The sequence below is a fragment of the Sesamum indicum genome, linkage group LG2 (genome assembly GCF_026168435.1).
Source record: "Sesamum indicum cultivar Baizhima isolate 11 linkage group LG2, ASM2616843v1, whole genome shotgun sequence".
NCBI classification, from domain to species: Eukaryota; Viridiplantae; Streptophyta; class Magnoliopsida; order Lamiales; family Pedaliaceae; genus Sesamum; species Sesamum indicum.
Window position 1 is genome coordinate 659,575 of NC_142658.1, and position 21,740 is coordinate 681,314.

The following is a 21,740-nucleotide window of genomic DNA, read 5'->3' on the forward strand; positions in this document are numbered from 1 at the left end:
TGTATTTATAGGTTAGCCATCTAATTCTCAATTATTTTGGATTGCCACTTACTTTTTATAGTGGATTTGCTTTTGCCCATCAAATTCAGAATGCAACTTCCTGTATTTGTGTGTTTATATAAAATTAAGGTTAATTGTTGGAAGTTAGTTGATTAAAATTAAGGTTTTGTGACTAGCATTTAATAGATTACTATGAACTACTTTGATAGTTGGAACTTAGTTGATTAAAGGGCTTGTTTAATTGGAAAAATGACTTTTTTCATATATGAGCCTTGCAGCAGCCAACAACCTTTAAACTTCCCCACTATCCCACCTTCATTAATGCTACTTCATGTCCCGTGCATCTCGCTACCACACACTTCCAAATTTTTCACACACTGCCACTACTGCCGTAGCACAGTATCAGTAATTTTTCATCTTCTCATTCACTACAGGAAAAAGAAATAAGCAAAACCCTTCAAAAGGAAGTTGCTTTTTTCTCCATTGATGCCAAAGATCTGAGCTTTAGCTCGATGTCTCAACGCCGACACTAGGATCAAGTGAAAAAACCAATCCTTTTCTTGCAAAGTCAAGTTCAAATTCAAGAATTATGCATGGGCTTAGCCGCCTGAGCAACGGGGTGAGCTCTTTATCTCCACCGTCGTCCCCTCGGCACCGTGGCAGCCGCGGCAAGACCACCAGCTCCCCCACCACCGGTGGATGCGGTGGTGGCGCGGGGAGTTTCCGTGTTGTTGGTGGTGGTGGTGGGAGGGCGGAGTTCAAGAATGTGGTGGAAAGATTTGGATATTTCTTGATTTCAGCAATGTATAGGAGAAGAGGGGTGCTTTTGTTTGCTCCCTTGTTGTACATCTCTGGGATGCTTATGTATATGGGCATATTCGGGTTTGATGCTGTGAATAATATTAGTAATGGAGCTCGTGATGTGGTCGGGCCGGGTTCCGTGTACCGGAGTCCTCAGGTTTTCGAGAAGCTATGGCCTTTCATGGAGGCTGAAAATCGAAGCTCTAATACGGTGATTTCTGCTTGTCGGTCGTTTTAACTTAGTTTCTAGTTTTGTTGGTAGCATAACTGTTGCATTGTAAGTAGTGATTATGTCCTCAGCTACATTTTTGGGAGTTTTTGGGTGATATTATATGGTTTCATCGACTGTTATGAGGACGATTTCGTTGAAAATCCAATGCATCGGGGAGTTCTAATTTTTCTGATTCTTCTTTTAAGTTAGCTGAGAAAAGATAAGCCTTGTATGAAGAGGTAGAGTGGTTTGTCTATGAGTAACTTTGCATACCAAAATGTAAATTTTTAGTCATTGGGTTATATTTCTTTTAGTTAGATTCAGTCATAAATGTTTAATCCGGATATGGCATTGCTACCATTTAGGAAACTAAGGTTGTTTAAGATGAGGTGTTGATGTTAGGATTTTGGCAATTGAGTATGGCATTTATGAAATCAGCAACTTTACACCTCGACACTCTAGTATTCTTTTGCATTAAACTGAAGTTTGCTGATCAGTGGACAAAATTATAGTATTTCCAGGAAGTATGATGCTATTTATAACTTAATTTGATGAATTGGGCATGGGGTTTAGTTCTGGAGTTTTGGGTCAGGTGCCATAAGCACAGATATAATATGACTGCAGACGTAGGGGATGACAGTTGAGCAGAGTAATTTTAGGAAAATTGCTCGCTTTATGATAAAGACTGAGTTTTTGTTCTAATAGCAGTTTGATTAATAAGAAATCATTGGTTAAAATGGCAAGTTGAGATGAGGGAGTGATACAAATTAAAATTTGTGGTGCTAAAACTAGCTTTTCCAATGGCTTCCTTAGACATTCATTTCTTTGATTTTGCGGAAGTTTGGCTAATATGCATGCATATCAATCATTTAAATCCATGACATCAATAATTTCTGACTCTTGTAATTTGCTGCCATGTTGTCTGCAGTTAATGAATGTTTGGAATCCAAAGTTGCGTCAAGGTTGGAAGCCTTGTATCAAACAGACTGTTATCCAATCAGGTTTGTAGCAAGAATATAATCTTTTAGTCTATCAGAAGTTCTGTGTTGCAAGTGTGTTGCTTTCTTGGCAAGGTTCTTTTGGTGGTTGTGTCTTGTAATAGCATATGATTTTGCATTGGCCATGTGGTGGTTCGGCCACCATTGAGACATGTACTTTTGAATTAAACAAAATTCTCTCCCGTGGCATGATGGAGCTGGCAGATTTCAAATTATATTTAATAATAAATCTTTTCAGAATAAATTTTGAGTACAATCACGTGTCCAACTAAACACACTGTGTTTGCTTGTGCATGAACGTACAGACTCTCATTCGTTTTTCCATTATTTATGTATGCTTTGGAACATTCTTGCTTCTTTGCCCTTCTCAAGCTATAACAACATCCTTTTATCATTTTATCATTATATGAGAACTTCAACATTATTGTAGTTTCTGTAGTCTGTATCAGATTAACAATAACCTGCCATTCTTTTGTTATTTTAACTAACCTGCTGATGTAATGAGTTTAACTTTTGTGCATGAAGGATTGTCAGAGTTTCCAAAGTCAAACGGTTTCCTAATAATTGAAGCAAATGGTGGGTTGAACCAACAACGATTATCGGTATGTCTAACTCTAGTAAATATTGGCCCATATGGCATTAAGCACTTAAATGTGGTGCTTTGTTATCCAGCATTTCATGAGAACGCGATCGGAGTATCATATCTATGACCTTCAGTTGCTGATAATTTTTCCCTTTTTGGTTACAGATATGTGATGCAGTGGCGGTGGCAGGTTTGCTGAATGCTACCCTTGTTATTCCCATATTTCACTTAAATAGTGTTTGGCAAGATTCCAGGTGAGGATGAAAATCATAAGCGACAGATATAATCCGATAACTGGAACTGATGATAGTTGTGCATTTTCCAATATCTCTCTTTTGCTATAATTAGCCAGCCATGATTTGTCTTGTGAAATTGCTATCTTGGGTTTGGACATCGAATGCTAGTGGTCTGGATATCTGTCGACAGTCCCAGATTGCTGTCAGTTAATATTTCCTGTTGACAACCACATCAGCCAAATATTGCAACTGAATAAAATTTTGAAATACAAGTTTACTGCTATGCAAGCATCTTTTACTGTTGAATATGATTAGTGAAACAGAAAAGAACTCGTTCTTACCTAGAAATACATTGTCCACTGTTACTCTACATGATGAACCCCTGTGCAAATCTGCATATGGAAATGACTTCAGCCTTTGCACTTTATATCCCAAGTCTGTATGCATGCAGTTGCTTTATTTAGAGAAGTCTCTCCCCATTAATTGCGAATGAGTTCCTACGTTGTTTTGAAGTTGGTTAATCCTTTGTTGTTGGGATAAGAACAATAGTTTATTTATGCTCCCTTTTCGTTGCAGCAAGTTTGGGGATATTTTTGATGAAGAGTTCTTCATTTATGCGCTCAGAAATCATGTCAATGTGATTAGAGAACTTCCTGGGGATATACTCCACCAATTCGATAACAATATAAGCAACATAGTGAATTTGAGAGTAAAAGCATGGTCGAGCCCAAACTACTATCTCGAAAAGGTTCTGCCGAAGCTGGTGGAGTTGAAGTAATTATCTCTCACCTTTCCTGTTTCTATGATCTGTTTTCCTGTCTATGTTTTGAGAAAATGTTATAGAGCAATAGATATGATATGTAGATACGTGTTAATTTTAACTTTGTCCATGGCATGAACTTTCATATTTCTTATGAGAGAAGAACATGAATTTTTAGAACAATAATCCCTAGGTTGCAAGAGTATGCATATCTTTGTTCGTGATAACATGACAAACTTTTTTTAATGATCGTGGGACAGGGCTGTCCGTATTGCGCCTTTCTCTAACAGATTGGCTCATGCAGTGCCTCCATATATCCAAGGGCTTCGGTGCCTGTGCAATTTTGAAGCGCTTAGATTTTCAGAACCCATACGAATGCTAGCTGCTAAGATGGTTGATCGAATGGTTAAGAATAGTTCTAAAAGTGGGGGCAAATATGTGTCCGTACATCTCCGTTTCGAAGAGGTACTGCTCTGGAAAAATCATTATCATCATTAATATTATCCTTTTCAATTTATTTGACTACAACCACCTTTGACCTCCCAATGAAGGATATGGTTGCATTTTCGTGCTGCGTATTCGATGGCGGTGAAGAAGAAAAGCGTGAGATGGATATTGTTCGTGAAAGAAGTTGGAGAGGAAAATTTCGGAGAAGAGGTAGAGTAATAAGACCGGGTGCGAATCGTGTGGACGGGAAGTGCCCTTTAACACCATTGGAGGTATATGATACGGATTCATAAAATCTTAATTTCTGCTCCGTGAAGATGGTAACATGGCTAATGGGGAACTACATTGCACATTAAAGTCGGTACTAAGATCAACAGTTTTCTATTGTATTCTGCAGGTCGGAATGATGCTTAGGGGCATGGGATTCGATAACACAACCTCTCTTTACGTTGCTGCCGGAAAAATTTACAAAGTGGAAAAGCATATGGCTCCTCTAAAACAGATGTTTCCAGGTCTAGAAACAAAGGACTCACTGGCTTCCCCAGAAGAACTTGCTCCGTTTATGGTATACTTCTAAAGCTCTACGTTCAGAACTACAGTCGCCTTTCATGATGTTAAAGTCAAGATAATTATCTTGTTATACAGGGTCATTCATCGAGGTTGGCGGCTCTCGACTACACAGTTTGCCTCCATAGCGAAGTTTTTGTTACTACTCAAGGTGGTAATTTTCCCCATTTCTTGGTGGGGCATCGACGCTACTTTTACGAAGGACACGCCAAAACAATAAGACCTGATAAGAGAAAGTTAGCTCAGTTATTCGATAAACCAAGTATAAGGTAACCTGCACGCATCTATCTACGACTCTTTAGTTGTTTTTACGACTTTCTACAAAATATCGACTGCTTAGATTCTTGATTATTTGCAGATGGCAAGACTTTAAACGGCAATTACAGGACATGCTTCGTCATAATGACGTGAAGGGGAGTGAGCTGAGAAAGCCGAGCAACTCCCTCTACATGTACCCCATGCCGGATTGCATGTGTAGAAAATCAGATGCCCGAATCGAGTACAGTAACACCACGAAAACTACCTAATTTAAGCACAGAAATAGGTTTATAAAGGTCTTGACAAGCTCATGATAGTGTTATAACATCCATATAGCATTCAGTGATTAACTAATATAGCTGTAACATTCATACAACATTTGACTATATAGTTGTAGTAGATCAATTCTTTCCCCCTTACAGGATTTCTTGGTCTGCATCGTTGTTGTACGATCGACAGCTTTGTAATAGTCACTATATACGGTTGTTCTGTGTGTCAATGGAAATCATTCTTTTGTTGAGTGGAAGCCTTGAAGATGAAACTCACAGCCTGATTATGGCTATTGTCATCATCAACAATTGCAAGATCCAAACAAGGAACTATCTCTGTGGGAGGGGAGAAATCTTGCAGCCCTTTGATTGTGGAAGGGACAAGGATGCAATAATTTGAAGTGTTTGCCCATGTTGCATCAACTGTTCAATAATTGAACCTACTACAGCCCACAAATTACTCTTAAAAAATTGAAACGAGAATGGCAGCAAATGACAGCCAAGACTGGTCATCAAAATGTTTAAAAAAAAAAAGTCTGAAACCCTTAGCTGAAAACGATGTGAACCTAAATGCTGTTGGATAATTAGGTAGCCTATGCAATTTTGTAATAATTTTGTTCGTTAAAACTGTACGTACTTGCCAACCGATGTATATAATTTTCGACAGTAAGTTCAAGAAAACGTTAATTTTATCAAAATCCATATGCTCCCATTACATTTCATTCCGGATCAAATCGGGTGTTATATGTAATTAGTACTAAGGATCTTTAATTTCAACATCTCATATACAAAAACTATGTAATATTTAATTATAAAAAAAATATTATAAATTTAAAATATGGAATAATAAGTACGAAAGGAATTCCCTCCCCTCCCATGGCCACCCCATTTATTAAGGCAGATGAACAAACCCATGTGCCAGCATCTATCTTTAATGCTAATTGACTTAATAATCACTCTTGGTGATGTAAAATTTGTACAAGAACACGCACATATACGTGTATACAGAGTGTATAATCAAAAAAGATTATGTATATAGTGTAAAATAGAGTTGTATGTATATGTGGAGAGAGAGAGAGAGAGAGAATGGGAAGTGATATGTATAAAGTAAAAGCTACCTACCAAATCCAACCCCATCCATTAACTACTTGTCTTTCTCACCAACTTGGTCAAAATACCCCCCGTCTTCTTTTCTGTTTGTTACAAAACCTTCCAAACTACTGGCTACTCACCCTCTTTTATTTCTTTCTTTCAAGTCTCATCATCCATTGCCCACCCCTCACCCCCACCCCCACCCCCCACCCCATATATATCTATACATTTTCCATTTCTCCCAATATATATATATATAAATACAACCGCTTTCTTTCTTTCTTTCAATTCAATCTCAATCATCCATCAAAATACATATTACTACAAAGGGAAAAGGAAAAAAACATAGGACAAAAGGTGTTTGTGTAGTTCGGTATATATATACACAGAGACATCATCGGAGTCTTGTTGTTCTTGATTACTACAAGAAAGGGAGGATTTGAAGAAGGCATACATATATATATATACATGGGGCGGTCACCTTGCTGTGAGAAAGCCCACACCAACAAAGGAGCCTGGACTAAAGAAGAAGACCAGCGCCTCATCAATTACATCCGGGCTCATGGTGAGGGCTGCTGGCGTTCCCTCCCTAAAGCTGCAGGTACAACCTCTTTATGCATGTCTCTATGATAAAGATTTGTAAGAATTAAGACATTTATAAACATAATTCATTTTTCTGGTTAATAATTTGTTAAAAGGGTTTGTTCTTTGTATATAGGGTTGCTTAGATGTGGGAAGAGTTGCAGGTTGAGATGGATAAACTATCTGAGACCTGACCTCAAGAGAGGCAATTTCACTGAAGAAGAAGATGAGATCATCATCAAACTTCATAGTCTGCTTGGGAATAAGTATGTCGGATACCATTCTGGCCTCTTGCTTCTGCATCTTTCTTGATTTTTCTCATATGAATATCATCAGTTTTCATCAATTTTTATACTTGTCCTTTTTTTGGACCACAAAAGTAATAATTCTATTATTAGAATTTGAAAGTGAATTCTTAATTAATTACCTTAATTTAGTTAGTTTGATTGATTGTTTTGGCAAACACAAACATGTTATTTTATTTCTGTTTTACCCTTTCAATTCTTTCCTATCTTCAGACAAAGTAAAAGACAAAAAAAATAAGAAATTCAAGAATCAAGAGTCATAACCACATTTTTGTCAGAAGTTCCAGATTTTGAACATTATTTTTATGGGAAATACTCCGAGAAACGATTGTTTGTCTTTTTCTTGATTGTTTTTTTTTTAAAGGTAAAATGCAACATTTTTGTTTTTGCACTTTTTACTGCTGTTGAAATGGAGCTTTCTTTTTTCTAATATTTCAGCTGTGTGCAGATGGTCCTTGATAGCTGGAAGATTGCCCGGAAGAACAGACAACGAAATCAAGAATTACTGGAATACGCATATTAAACGCAAGCTTATTAGCCGTGGCATAGACCCTCAAACCCACCGTCCACTCAACTCCACCGCCGCCACTACCACCACCGTCGCCGCTGCCAAACCTTGCCTAGACTTCAGACCTTCAACTCCACCATCTTCAAAAGAAAACACGGCCGCATCAATGAATGAACCCATCACCAACAATATTAATAGCATTCCCGCAACAGATAATTCATCGTCAGTTGATAACACCAAATGCAACAGCAGCACAACGGAGGAGTCCCAACCACCGCCTCCTCCGCAGGAGGTGGAGGAGGGGAACGGCGCCGCCCATGCAGTACTTGACTTAGAGTTGTCTATAGGTCTGCCTTCTCAGTGCAAGTATACAAAAAGTGCTTCATTCAACTCATCCTCATCCACCGAGTCCAAGTCTTTCTATGACTTCTTGATGAGGCCGGCCGCGGTGGCTGAGGCGGAGACGGGGACACCCTCCACGGCGGCCATGTGCTTGTGTTGGCAGTTGGGTTTTCAGAAAGGCCAGTCGTGTAGCAATTGCCGATCCATTAATGGCTTATACAGATATTGCTGATCATCACTATATATGATATAATTGTAGAATTTTTAGATATATAGATGTTAATTAATGCTTCTTTTCTTGTAATCATTTTTTCTTCTTCTTTCTAATATCAACCAAAGATGCAGTAATCACTCAAAAATTAATGATTTGTGATTACTAATTATGCAGTAAAAAGTCTGAAAACCCTTCCTCTCTAATTAATTATTTGGTGTTATCATATGTAATTATTTTATTTTATTTATAGCTATATGTAATTATTTTATTTTATTTATAGCTAAGGAAAATGGAGACTATTAAAGAAAAAAGAGCACTTATATAATTATATTATAAGAAAAATAAAATATTTGGGGTAAGTGAAAAAAGGGCTGATTGAATAGAAATTGAAACAAGGGCACATCAGTTACAATATTACGGTTTGCAAAATATATTTATAACATTTAAGACAATTATTTTCGGATCCCTCTTTTGATGTTTTTTTTTTTTTTTTTGGTGGTGTATAAAAATATTTTTTCGTAGCACACAATGATTACGCTAATCACATGGCTTACCATTTTAATTTATTACATGGTCGGTTGAACTACTAAAATAATTTAATTATTGTAAAAGACCATTAATTAATTCCAGCAGGCATTAATTCTTTATAATAGAAAATTGTTTGAGTAAGCAAAAGTCGTGAATGGAGAGCTAAATAAAAACTGTACGTTTAAAGAAAAATAATGAAATCGAAAATTCATGATGGTTACAATATTTGTGCCTGTGACATAATTATGGTTACGGATTTCTTGGAATTTCCGATTAATTGCTTTCTTATGATATATTTGTCAATTAATAATTTAGTTTTCTCCTAATTTGCAAATGTCTTGTTCAAGTAATTACTTAGACTTAGACAACTAAAAATACTATTTTATAATAAATTCACCATCACGCATGCACCAATCATCTCTTGATCTAGTGGTTCAGGTTGAGGTCCCATGACTTAGTTCGAAATTATGGGTCTGAGTCCCACCAAATGTGTGGGTGTCAGTCCCACTTTTATGTGTGTTTATTCTAATTTGTTCTATGATAATTTTTAATCATATTGATGCACTGATTGAATCAACAGATTATTCAATTGCTTAATTTATTGAAATATTGATATAATAATGTAATTATGGTTTCTATCTGAAAGAATTGAATACTAACTAAAATATCTTTAATTATTTTCAAATTAGTCATTAACACATACATATATAATTTGAATAAACCACAGAATTAGTTGTTAGATGACGATTTCATAATAAAAAAAAATTCCAAACTTGAAATAATAACGAACTAAATTTTGAACTAATTGTTAGGTTTTAGATGTGAACTAACTCAATTAACATCAATATTGGTTATAAAAATTATTGAAAACTCTCAGACAATGAAATAAAAAATTATTATAAAAATAAACTTACCTATATATAATATTTTAATTGTAAGAACTCCAACTTTTTACTAATCAAGTAAAGCCTAATTGGAATTAACTAATAGATTAATCATATCAATATGATAATGCTAAATATGTTTGTTAAAATATTTAATTTCATTATTACATATATTAAAATGCTAAAAAACAATCCAATTGCGTAGAATCACAAAGCTCCAATCAAAATAGCACATGTACACAGAGGATCAGACACATGTTTGGTCAGGGTAGAAGGACCAACATAGAACTAGACAACAAGTTTGGTATTGTTTGAACCGAAATGCCATGTTTATTGAGTTTCAAAACGTCACTAATATGCCGACGTGGCCTTACTTTAGATTATGAGCCCACGAATATAAATATATGTCTATTTTTACTGTAGTTTGTTGATTTGAATTATGTTGTCTTGTTCAATTCCAAAGATTATTAGCTCGAATCCCATGAATATGAATGTATGTCTACTTTTATTTTATTTGAACGTATTCGTCGATTTGAATTATTAATGTATTGATTGATATAAGGAATTATTTGAACATATAAATGAATGTCTACTTTTTGGGGATTTAGTGAACCTATTGTGTATATATATATATATACATATATATATCAAATCTATGCTTTGTCATGAAAATCATATATACACTGACAGCTTTTGACCCACCCCCAAATCTGATCCAATGGAATTTGTTAGCACTGGCACATAAGAAAATTCCAGTCTTGGTTTTCAAATATTGGGACTGTTTTGGGCAATTTGGGGTTCAAGAATTTGACTTGATTACAAACATATATATATATATATATATATATTGTCCAATGAATGCACAACTAGGACATGAAAAGGTCACTTTTGAAAGATGCAACAACTTTACATTGAAAATGTTCTATTAGGTATGAACAAGTTATACAGATAGTGGCCAAAACAAATGAATAAGAGCCAATAATCTCTTACATGGGTGCTGACGTTTATTGTGAATTCGAGTTCTATGAATATATATTTTAATTTAATCTATTTTTTATAATAATTGTATGATGTTTCTTTATAAACTTTGGATTTGTTAATTAATTTATAAATATTGATGTATTGTGTACTGAATATTATATTAATACATAGTATATTAGTGGATTTAGATTTATCGATGAATTTTAGAAAAACATAAATGAAAAAGAAAACTAATTTTAGAGGGGGGTTTTGGCTAAAATTATTTAAAACATCTTATAAGTTCACATACTTATATAATACTTTTTTGAGCTTATATATTAGATCTAGTTTTCTTTTTTTTCAAAAAAATAATTTTTTGAATAAAATTACGCAACTTATTAGATGAAAATAATAATAAATTTATAATTAATTTAAAAGAATTTGCTTAGACGTCCTTCAAAATAAGTTAAAAAAATCCATTACTTCTACCGAACAAAATTATCAAATAATTTGTAACATTTAAAATAGTTTTTGAAAAAAATTATAAGCTCACCCAAACATCATCTCAATCAATTCAAAAATTTCACAATATTGATGTCACTAACATCGTCAAAGACCTTTTTTTTTTTTTTGAGTCAAAACGATTACAACAATCAATATCAAATATTTATATTTAACAACTATAGTAATTATATACTAATCATCAATATCAAATAATTATTATTAAAATAGAATGACGCCAACCATTAAACTAAAATAATAAGCCACACATTGATGGGGTTCGAACTCGAGACCTTATAGTCATGCAGCCTCAACTTCATCAAAAAAGATTGAATTTTACTTAAATGGTAAGACTTAGTGGATTTCATATTTGTGAATGTGAATATTAATTTCTTATGGGTTTTTTTTTTAAATATACACTTTAATTTGAAAATTTTCAATATATTAACATATGATATAATATGCATTTTATCTTTAAAAAAAGAATAAAAAGGGGGGCAAAAGGCATCATATGTTGAAATAAATGTAGTAAAATGCACATGGTATTAGGTGAACATAGAAACAAAATATTGGTGTATTTGGAATCTAGTTCTTGTGCCTATGCTCCACACAAAATGGCGCATATTCCTCCACTTAAGATATATATTAAAAATATTTGTGTAACAATGAAGCTATTATTAACATTATTTTCAAATATTCATTATAATTAGATCCCTTTTAAAAATATAAAATTATATTTTTTGTTAATTTTTTTTTAAATTATCTCTTTAAAAAAATTCTATTTGTAACTGTGACCTTTTTGTGGATTTGGATGCGAAAAACATATTTTTTTTAATTTTACACATCATTCAATATCCCGTATAAATTATTGACAACATGATTAGTTTTTTCAATCATCAACGACCACTGCTTTTTAGCCATGACAATAATTCGGAACAAAATATTATTACAATACACTCTTTTGATTTTATGTATAAATAAAAGTATTACTTGCATGGTTATATTTGTTGATAAATCATACAGAATGCTAAATGATGTGTCAAATTGAAAGATCATCTAAATTTTTCGTTAATATCAATATCTTTCGTCCAAACGATAATGAATGGGGTACAATTGTAAATAAAGAATTTTCTAAGAGGATGCAAGTATAATTATCAAAAGTTTTTGGAAGAAAATTGCAAAATTTCATATTTTTAGAGGGGCGTAGGTGTAGTTGGCCCTATTTTAAAATTGAGTGGTAATGAATGTACATGGTCACAATTAACAAATATAATTATGAGCCATTATATCTGGGATTAATTAGTTAAGTAACAATTTTGAGTTGAAGGAGAAAAAGAATAATAAAGAGATGGTGAGAGAGCATGTGACATGTTTGGATGGTAGGTAAACGGATCTTTTAAAATTTGGAAACATAGTGCAATAAAAAGAGAGAAGGAAAATGAAGAGAAAAGGGGATGGTTAGTTAAAGGTAGGTAGGTGGGTGGTGGAGATCTGAAGGGATGGGGGGATGGTCATGTGCGCCCACAACTTAATTAGTGTGGAATCCTACAAAGAATTTTAGGACAGCCAAACATTGCCTGTTTTTTAAGCATAATCCAACTATGCATTATCCTTCTTCACAACCCCTTTTTGTTTTTACTTTTTTTTTTTTTTTCCTTTCCTGATTTTCTGGTACTTGTGGGAACAATCACTAAAATAATTATAACACGTAACAACAATTAATTATCATAGTTAATAGCAATAGTTGTAGCAAATAGTTATTGATCACGATCACATAATAGTTGTTGCGCGTAATTTCTGTAAGGGTGGCTAAAATATTTGTCATGTCGGAAAACTATGTACGAATATTTTGACCATAGCTCATAATTTTCTATGTTGGAAAAGCTAATTTTTTGCATTAATTTTTTTTAATTAAAGTTAATAGCAGTCATTTATCATAATTTTTAATCATAGCCACTAATATTATAACCAATAATAATTTTTTCTCTACTGAATTTAGTTCTTTGTATATCTCTAGCAGTTACTATGATTCGCAATCTTACTCTTCTTTCTACATCCACATCTTCTTTGCTTATATTTAATTACAGTAAGCCTCGATTCAATCAATATATTAATATAATTATAAATAAATTATAATAATTTATATAAAGTGCGACAAATACCCACACGTCCAATGGGACTCGAGACCATGACATTGAACCTATTCATTGGACCTCAGCCCGAACCAAAACCACTAGACCAAGACATCATTGGTTAAATTAATAGCTTCTTAGGGCGAAAACTTACACAAGTACCTATTGAGGAAAATTACATCAACAACTCCTCAAGAGTGTACTTGTAATTTTATAAAAATTATGAGGTGTTTGTGTAATTACTTATAAGGGTAAATAACATTAACACCCCTTGAGACTAGGTTTAAATATACAAATATCACCGGCCCCTTTGTGAAATTACAAGTACACCCCTAGAATGGGTGTTAGTGTAATATACTTGAAAGGGTGTTCATGTAAACATTTGTCAATGAATATGGGATGTACTTGTAATTTTACAAAGAATAGAAGGTATTTCTGTATTTCGACCTAACTTCATGGAGTGTCAATGTACTTTATCCTAGATATAATTTTAAGAGGCATCAATATAATTTATCGTAATTAATAATTAATGATAAATTAAATGAATTTGGTATATATATATAGAGAGAAAGAGATATAAATTATAATTATATGATTATATCAATATTAATATTAATATTAAACAATACAAAAATTAGCTGTTGATATTCAAATTTACCAAATTCTTTAATTATTATATAAACTCTATACCTACTTCAACAACTCTATGGTTTTTTATATGAATTAAATTTAAAAATATGAAATAGTGTGAATCATAGTGTATCTGCACATTATAAATTCCACTATGGTTGAGATTACTTCCTCCAATCTCTATTAGATCAAACAAAAAGAGGTAATAATTGAAACAAGATAACAAGTTTACAAAGTCAATTTAAAATTTTGAATTTAAGGAAATGATTTTAACATAAAAAAAAAAAATTTAACTATGAAAATGTTGAATAAATTTGAAACTAGACATAATATTTTTTTTAAAAAAAAATACTGACCATTTTTTAAATAATATAAAATTATTCATTTATCTAATTTTTTTTAAAAAATACATCGATGTTTTTATACCAACCAACATATGACAACACTCATTATGCAATACATTAATCTAAATTAACCAAAAAGATAACAAAACAACTATTACAAAAAATGCAATATCTAATCATGGCTAATTATCATTATTAATAACAAAATAGCTATAGCAAATAGCCATTGACTATGACCATACAACGGTTGTTGGTCGTGGTATCTGTGAAGATAGCTAAAACATTTGTCATGGCTAAAAGCCATGTCAAATAACTTTTTTTGGTGCAAAATTTATATTGTTGCATTGGTTTTACTTAACCGTGGTCAAGAAAAGATATTTGTCACGATTTTTAGTCCATAGCTATTAAAATTGTAGTTAACAGTCATTTTTTTTTAGTGCACATACTATTATAAAAAATAGACTAAAATCTATATTCATAGAACTCGAACTCGAAGGAGACAAAGCAATTGGTAGTTGAAAAGATAATATAATAATAATAATGAAAAAGGTCAATTTGCACATGCTTTCACCAAACACATCTACTTTGCGGCGTTCTTAAGCTCTCATTCTCTCTTTCTCTACTCTCTACCATGTGCAAATTATTGCGCTTTTCTTCACTCCAACATAATATTTCCCTTCTTCTCCATTTGCCTTTTATTATAATTGTAACCCATTTATTAATAATATCTAATTTAATTGACGAATTCGAAACCTCATAACTACAAGGACATAATTCCGAATCCACCTAATACATCGGATGTTATTCTACTTTAGTTATAATTATTAATTAAATATTATTATTTGATGTTGAAGATTAGTATATAATTGTCATATTTCTCCAAGATTGATAAATATAAATATCTGATATTAATCATAGTAATCGATTTTACTAAAAAAAAAAAACAGAAAAGAGTAGGTTTTAATTTGAATTTTGTTATGCTTATCCACTTGACATCGTATTTTTCTTATCTCCTTTCTAGTCTAAGGATAAGATCTTATCTTTTGAAATCATTTAGACGATAAATTCAAACTATATATTACAAAAAAATTGAAATCAAATATCATGCACTCACGATTTGTAATACTGTAATTCAATTTTTAAAATATTAAATACTCTCAAATATTTATATTTATATAATTCTTTTAAATAATTCACGTTATTGCTAATATACTATCATATTTACTTTTCGATTTCATTCGTGTTAATCACTTAATTTATTTTTAATTATATATATTTTTTATTTTTAAAATTTATATTATATTTATTTAATTATACACACACAAATACTGCGCGACACTACGACTAGGTAGTTAAAATACAAAGTGAGACGTTGACATGGGAAAGGGGGTAGTGATAGACGGTATGATTTTCGTCAATCTACATCGTCTGGGTCGCTGACAATGCATCCAGGACACTTGTAAGAAATTAAGCAACATGTGACGGAATCATTAATTAATAATTATAGTTTAATTAACGGAATCATGCCACGCTAATCTCCGATCACACTGTAATTAATTAATTAATTAATTAATATTTATATATATATACATCTTTTTCAAAACCACATGTATACGACGACGTGTCACCGCCAATCCCACCAATCAATATCGAATCCTCCCTATCATCCAATAGAAAACAGGAACTTAATTAAACTTAAAAAAATGAAAATAATAAAGTCATACAATTACTTTACTTCCTCCCTAATTCTTTTTAAAGTTAATTATACTTAAACCCCTCTAAAAATATGAAAATTATAAAAAAAAATTATAATTATAATTACAATTACACAATTTTTGAAAATTCACTGTTTACACCCGACCTTTTTATTATGATTTGGATGAAATGTGCTAAAAAATGCATAAATCTTAAAATTTACCCTTCATTTAAAGTTTTAATATAATAATTTTATACTTATGAAGAAAAAATGCAATGATGTTAACTTCACTTCATATATATATATATATATTATTTATTATTTTATAAGTACAAATACATGAAAATATTAAATAAGGACAAAATTGAAAATCAATATATATATATATATATATTTTAAATATGTCAGTATTTTCCATCCAAATCCTAATAGAAGAAAGTCAGGTGTAATTGAAAATTTTTGGAGAAGGTGTAAGCGTAATTTCAAAAAAATTTAAAAAAATATATAATTTAATATTTTTAAAGAGAATTTCAGTATAATTCACCCTTCTTTTAATAATAATCCATAACATGGAGAATTACTAATGATATATGAGTGTGAACAAGCTGAAAAATTAGGGTTGAGAGATAAGCACAAAATCCACAGTACTTAAGACTATCTCAATATAAATAATTATAATAATAAAGCATCTTCAACCTAATTAATATATTTTGCATGTGATAAAACTATTTAAATCCTAATAAACCACTTTCTAGGAAACTATATATATAAATTAGTTGAATTTCTGTTATTATATCAAAAAGTTGTGGGTTCGAATTTTGCGTGTGTGAAAGGAAAGTAAGGTGGACCATCTTAATTATATCACATCCATAATTAATAAACCGTGTGGGCTGTGCTCCTTCCTACCTACACTCAAATTGAGTAACACGGAAAGAAAGGGACGGGAGGTGGGTGGTGGTTGGTACCGGCGCTGACGATACATACCCCACAACACACTCTCTTTCTCTCTCTCTCTTTCCTATCAGTTTCTTTCCCTCTTACTCTCCGCCCTCTACCTACTTTTCTATAATATATTCTATCCTCATTCTGTGACATGTGATTTGCAGTGTGATTGGTGTATACATATATATATTTATATTATTATATTCAACGTGTATAAAAATTATATTTTATGATCTATGATTATTTATATAAATTATTTTTATTTTTTGAATAATTACAAATATATTTATATGAAACATTAAAATTATTTATATTTTTAAAAATTACAAATATACCCCTCTAGAAATATCAATATCCTTAAACAAACTATTCATATTTTTTAATTGTCGTGGATGATTTCTGTAATTACGCAATAAATACAATTATTTGTAAAACTTATTATACACCCACTAGACTAGAATCTCATTTGACGTAATTTTAATGTTTTTGTCAAACGTCTTTCGATACAATTCTTGTTTAGCTTGTTAGTTAATAGTTTCAACTATAGGCTTGTAACGACCATCTTTGTCGATATTTCACGGATATATAGCTCGATGTAGGGGTAAATTCGTCCAGTGAATAAATAAAAAGACTAAATTGCCCTTCATAGGACTCAACCTTCCGTTTCAGATGATGATGTTGATGATGATACTCCAATATACTACATACATCCATACATACAAAACACACACACACACATATACATGCACATTCACATACGAAAAAATATATAATTAATAGTACAACAAATGAATAATGGAGTGAGGGGCAATCCGATGATGATGATGATGATGATGATCAAATAATGTATAGGAGGTAGATAAATACAAGTGGATAGGGATATTTCTTCTAGAAGGCCACGTTTGCCCCTACCTAAAAATTTGTCCAATTTAGGGCTTTTTCCCTAGATAACTCAAAAACTACCCCATCAACGACCAAACCAAACCTTGTACAGTAGCGCTTGTCTTCTCTCTAGAAGGCCAAATTAAGACCATCGTATCTGATGCGATTTGTAATTTGATGGATAATTTATTTTTTGAGGTATTGTTTACTTTAATTTTGCATGAGTTTTGTAATTTTATCCTGAAAAATCAACTTTCTATTAAAGAAGAAACTTCAGGATTTACAATACATTTCAAACTTCTCATTTGCAATCAATGTGTAGAGTAAATTTTTGTTGCGAACTTGGATCTACCCAATTTCTTGTCTTTTGTTGTGCCAATAAAACCTAATTCACAGTGCAAATGTCTGAATTAAGGTTCCAAATGCGTGTTGCAGCAGTCGGACATTTGGAAAAGGGCTATTTTGGTCAATTTGAATCAAAGGAAATGGGCCATTAAAGATGGGCTTTGGGGTCCGTTAAGCAAAAATTATGAACATTTGGGCCGTTGATCTGAAAGCCTACCTTAACTCCAATGATATGACCCAGTAGCCCATTTGTAGTGGATTGAGGCTCTTTCTTTCTTTAAATTTAAATCCTATTATCCATTATCCAATTGAAATTGTTTATTCCTTCCTTGGTTGTACTAAATTAGTTTTGAATATTGAAATAATAAGAGAGATAGGGAGATGATTGTCGTTCTACACATACATACCCCATCTTTACTTACTTGAATATCTCGCTTCGGGGTGTATACAATTCGAACTCAAAATATTTTGACTTCAGCTCGAGTTTTATTTTTTATTTATAATTAAAATAAAAAATATTTTAAAATATTTATTTATTATGTCAGATTGACAAGCTCAAATTATTTTAAACAAAATATATTCTTAATTGTCTTAAACTATTAGATAATTTAAAAAATTAATAATTAATATAAAATAAAAAATATATAGTAATAATAATGAACTTACTAACTTATTAATTCAACTTATTTTTGTATAGAGATTAAATATAAACATAAAAAATATTATATTTTATCATTAGCTAAATTTATAATATTTTAAGTATTATAATATATAATTAATTCTGAATATGAAGTTAAATATATAACAAACTGAAAAATACAAAATACCAAAAAAATTAAAATATATTGAAAAGCTCGCTAGCCTACTTGCGAACTTATGAACAGAATATTTTGAACTCGAGCTCAAATTCGAGCCAGCAGTCGAGCACATCTGCCACACCTAATCTTTGCTTTCTTCTTTTCCTGTGATTTTTGGGTCTTTATATATATCTATATATATATATATATATATATATTATATATATATGGGTGTTTCGAAAACTGAGCAAAATAGATAAAATTATTACACAGTAATTCAACAATTCATCCAATAAACCAAACAAAATATTACATAATCCTATCATTATATATGCTAAAATTGACAAACATATATGGTGTCTTGGATCAAATTATTATTATGGCTTAAATGCATAAAACTCCTTTGTATTTTGAAAAGTCTGCTAAAATCCTCTCTTTGTTTTTCAATTAATTTGAAATTGTTAAATTTTAAAAAAATAAAAAAGTTTAGACTCAATAAATTATTTAACTTATATTATATATAAAAAATTCAAAATTATTAAAATATTATTATATTATTATATATAAAAAAGTAAATAAAAAACCCCTACACCCCCCAAAAAAAAAAAACAGGAATAAAATGGAATTTAGCCTTATAATTAATTATAGGCAGGTTTTATTGATACATGTATGTTTAAGTGAATTTGATAATAATAAGATTGATTTTCTTTTTTTTTTTTTCATTTTCTAATCATAGTGGGGTTATTTAATTTATGCGTGACTGTGGGTCCATATCATAATTAATGTTTCTTCGTCATTAAATCACTAAAGAATTATAATATTTAACTAAGGTTAATTATAATGATTAATAAGAAATAGTCGTAACAAATAGTTATTGACTACAATCACGCAATAATTGTTGACTATGGTTATTCCAAGGGTGGCCAATTTAACCATGGCAAATTGTATTTTGACTATGGCTCTTAGTCGTGACAAATAATTTTTCACTGTGAAAAAGTAGTTTTTTGCATCGATTTTATTTAGCAGTAGTTAATAGTAGTCATTTTACCACGATTTTTAACCATAAACACTAATATTATAGTCAATAATAATTTTTTTCTAGTGGATGTTTCTTTTCTTCCTAAGTTTTAATTTGTGATTTATTGTACTAACATGAATTACAATATTAATGTTGTAGATAGATAATAAAAAATTATTTGTTAATTTGATGTTGCCAATCATGGTATCACATTTAAAATATGAAAATAACAAGAATCCTAAGAAAATTAGTAACATCAGTTTAGAGAGGTCCTCAGCATCAAATAATATATATGTATGGGCCCAGAAGTGTCCATAATAGGTTTTATTTTGAGATAATTACATACATATACATATATATATATAATCTCAGATAAAAATATAGAAAACTTCATTTATTTATTTTTTTAAAAAAAAGATTGTAATTTTTTAAGAGCGTGACTAATATATTTGTAATAGCAAAAAAGGCACAGCAAAAATAATTTTTATGATGGATAAATTAAATTTTTGGATTGATTTTTATTTAATTATAATTAATTACCACCGTTTTAGTCTATAATCAATAAAATGGTAGCGGAAAAGAATTAAATGAAGTGATTTAATTTAGAAAATAGTAAGTAATTGCAGCATGAATGGGACAGACAGAGAAGGTAGGTTTCAACATTTTGTTTGTAAATCACATGAAAAGGGAAAAAATAGTAGAATTAATAGTAATTACTTTAAAGTGAGTAGAGTGTTAGTTACCAATATATAGATAGACAGAATATAGTTGGATGTGAAATGAGATGTCACAATCTTTTGCTTTGATTCCTTTTCAACATTTAGGCATAAATGGACAGCAACTTCACCATTTAGCTAACTCTCCTACACCTCTACACCCACCTCACCTCCATTTTTATGGTGTACCACTTTCTTATGCTACACACTCTTGGTTAAGTAATTCATTGTACACAAAATTAAGGTGGTAATAAAATTTTACGTATAATGTTTTATTAGATCAAGTATTGAATTATTTCATGTTTACTTACGCACCATCAAGACCTCCCGTTGTCTCTCCACCGCCCCATCTAGGGTGGCTACCTCCAGACGTGTCTCCGCCTTCACTTCAGTCGTGCATCTCCATCGCGGCACCACCATTCGGTGTTGCGCCGCCGCCACCGTTCTCCGGTGAAACTGGAAGAACAAAAATTCTCAACTAGTCAAACTCATGTCAGATTTAGTCAAGTTACGTCTATGTGTTTTTATTGTTTTGTTATTTTAGGCAATATTAGGGACAAATAAGTAAATGGGTTGGAGCATAATGAAGATATTTTTTAGAGCAAAAAAAATATCCCGTTGTCCTAAGTTGGGTCAAATTCGAATCCCAACTCCTCGGGTGGAATTCTAATCCAATAGTTATCATGTATAATATCGGGCTTGTCCTAAAAATCACGGGGTCAGATGAATTTAAAATAAACTAAGTATCCGATATAGTAAATAAGACCTTAATTAAATTGCAGTTATTAGACATAAAAGGAGAAGGTTAATATCCTAGTAATTAAACTACCATCATTATATATTTCTTAGTATTTTACGACCAATCTTTACAATTTTAATGGTTAATAATAGATTGATAGCGATCACTAATATATATATATATATATATATATATTAGCATTGGAAATAATTGTTTAGATAAATTCATGTGTATATATATTGTGTTCTTGATTACAAAACTTAATTACAATTTGAAAGCTCAGTAATAATATAAAATAATAAAAAGAATAATATAATTAATCAGTTACAGAAGCTAAATACCATTATAAAATTACTTCTTTAATATATATGTCGCTTTTTCTTTTTTAACTAAAAACGCATACAAAACAAATTCAGAAAAGGGCAACAAAGACCCTTATTGATACACTCCAAC

The 21,740-nt window shown here is 31.3% G+C and overlaps 2 protein-coding genes across 2 annotated transcripts; both read left to right on the forward strand.

Annotated features, from left to right (window-relative positions):
* Positions 1-278: 278 nt before the first annotated feature.
* On the forward strand, positions 279-5,381 carry LOC105175656 (O-fucosyltransferase family protein). The gene is made up of 10 exons (XM_011098168.3): positions 279-1,012; positions 1,941-2,013; positions 2,536-2,612; positions 2,759-2,847; positions 3,406-3,603; positions 3,850-4,054; positions 4,141-4,308; positions 4,434-4,601; positions 4,682-4,872; positions 4,962-5,381. The coding sequence occupies exons 1-10, from the start codon at positions 590-592 to the stop codon at positions 5,128-5,130; spliced, it is 1,761 nt and encodes a 586-aa protein (XP_011096470.1). The 5' UTR covers positions 279-589; the 3' UTR covers positions 5,131-5,381.
* A 1,073-nt stretch (positions 5,382-6,454) lies between these two features.
* MYB3 (myb domain protein 3) lies at positions 6,455-8,376 on the forward strand. Its single transcript, XM_011098181.3, has 3 exons — positions 6,455-6,823; positions 6,941-7,070; positions 7,558-8,376. Exons 1-3 carry the CDS (start codon positions 6,691-6,693, stop codon positions 8,189-8,191), a joined length of 897 nt encoding a protein of 298 aa, XP_011096483.1. The 5' UTR covers positions 6,455-6,690; the 3' UTR covers positions 8,192-8,376.
* The last annotated feature ends 13,364 nt before the right edge of the window (positions 8,377-21,740 follow it).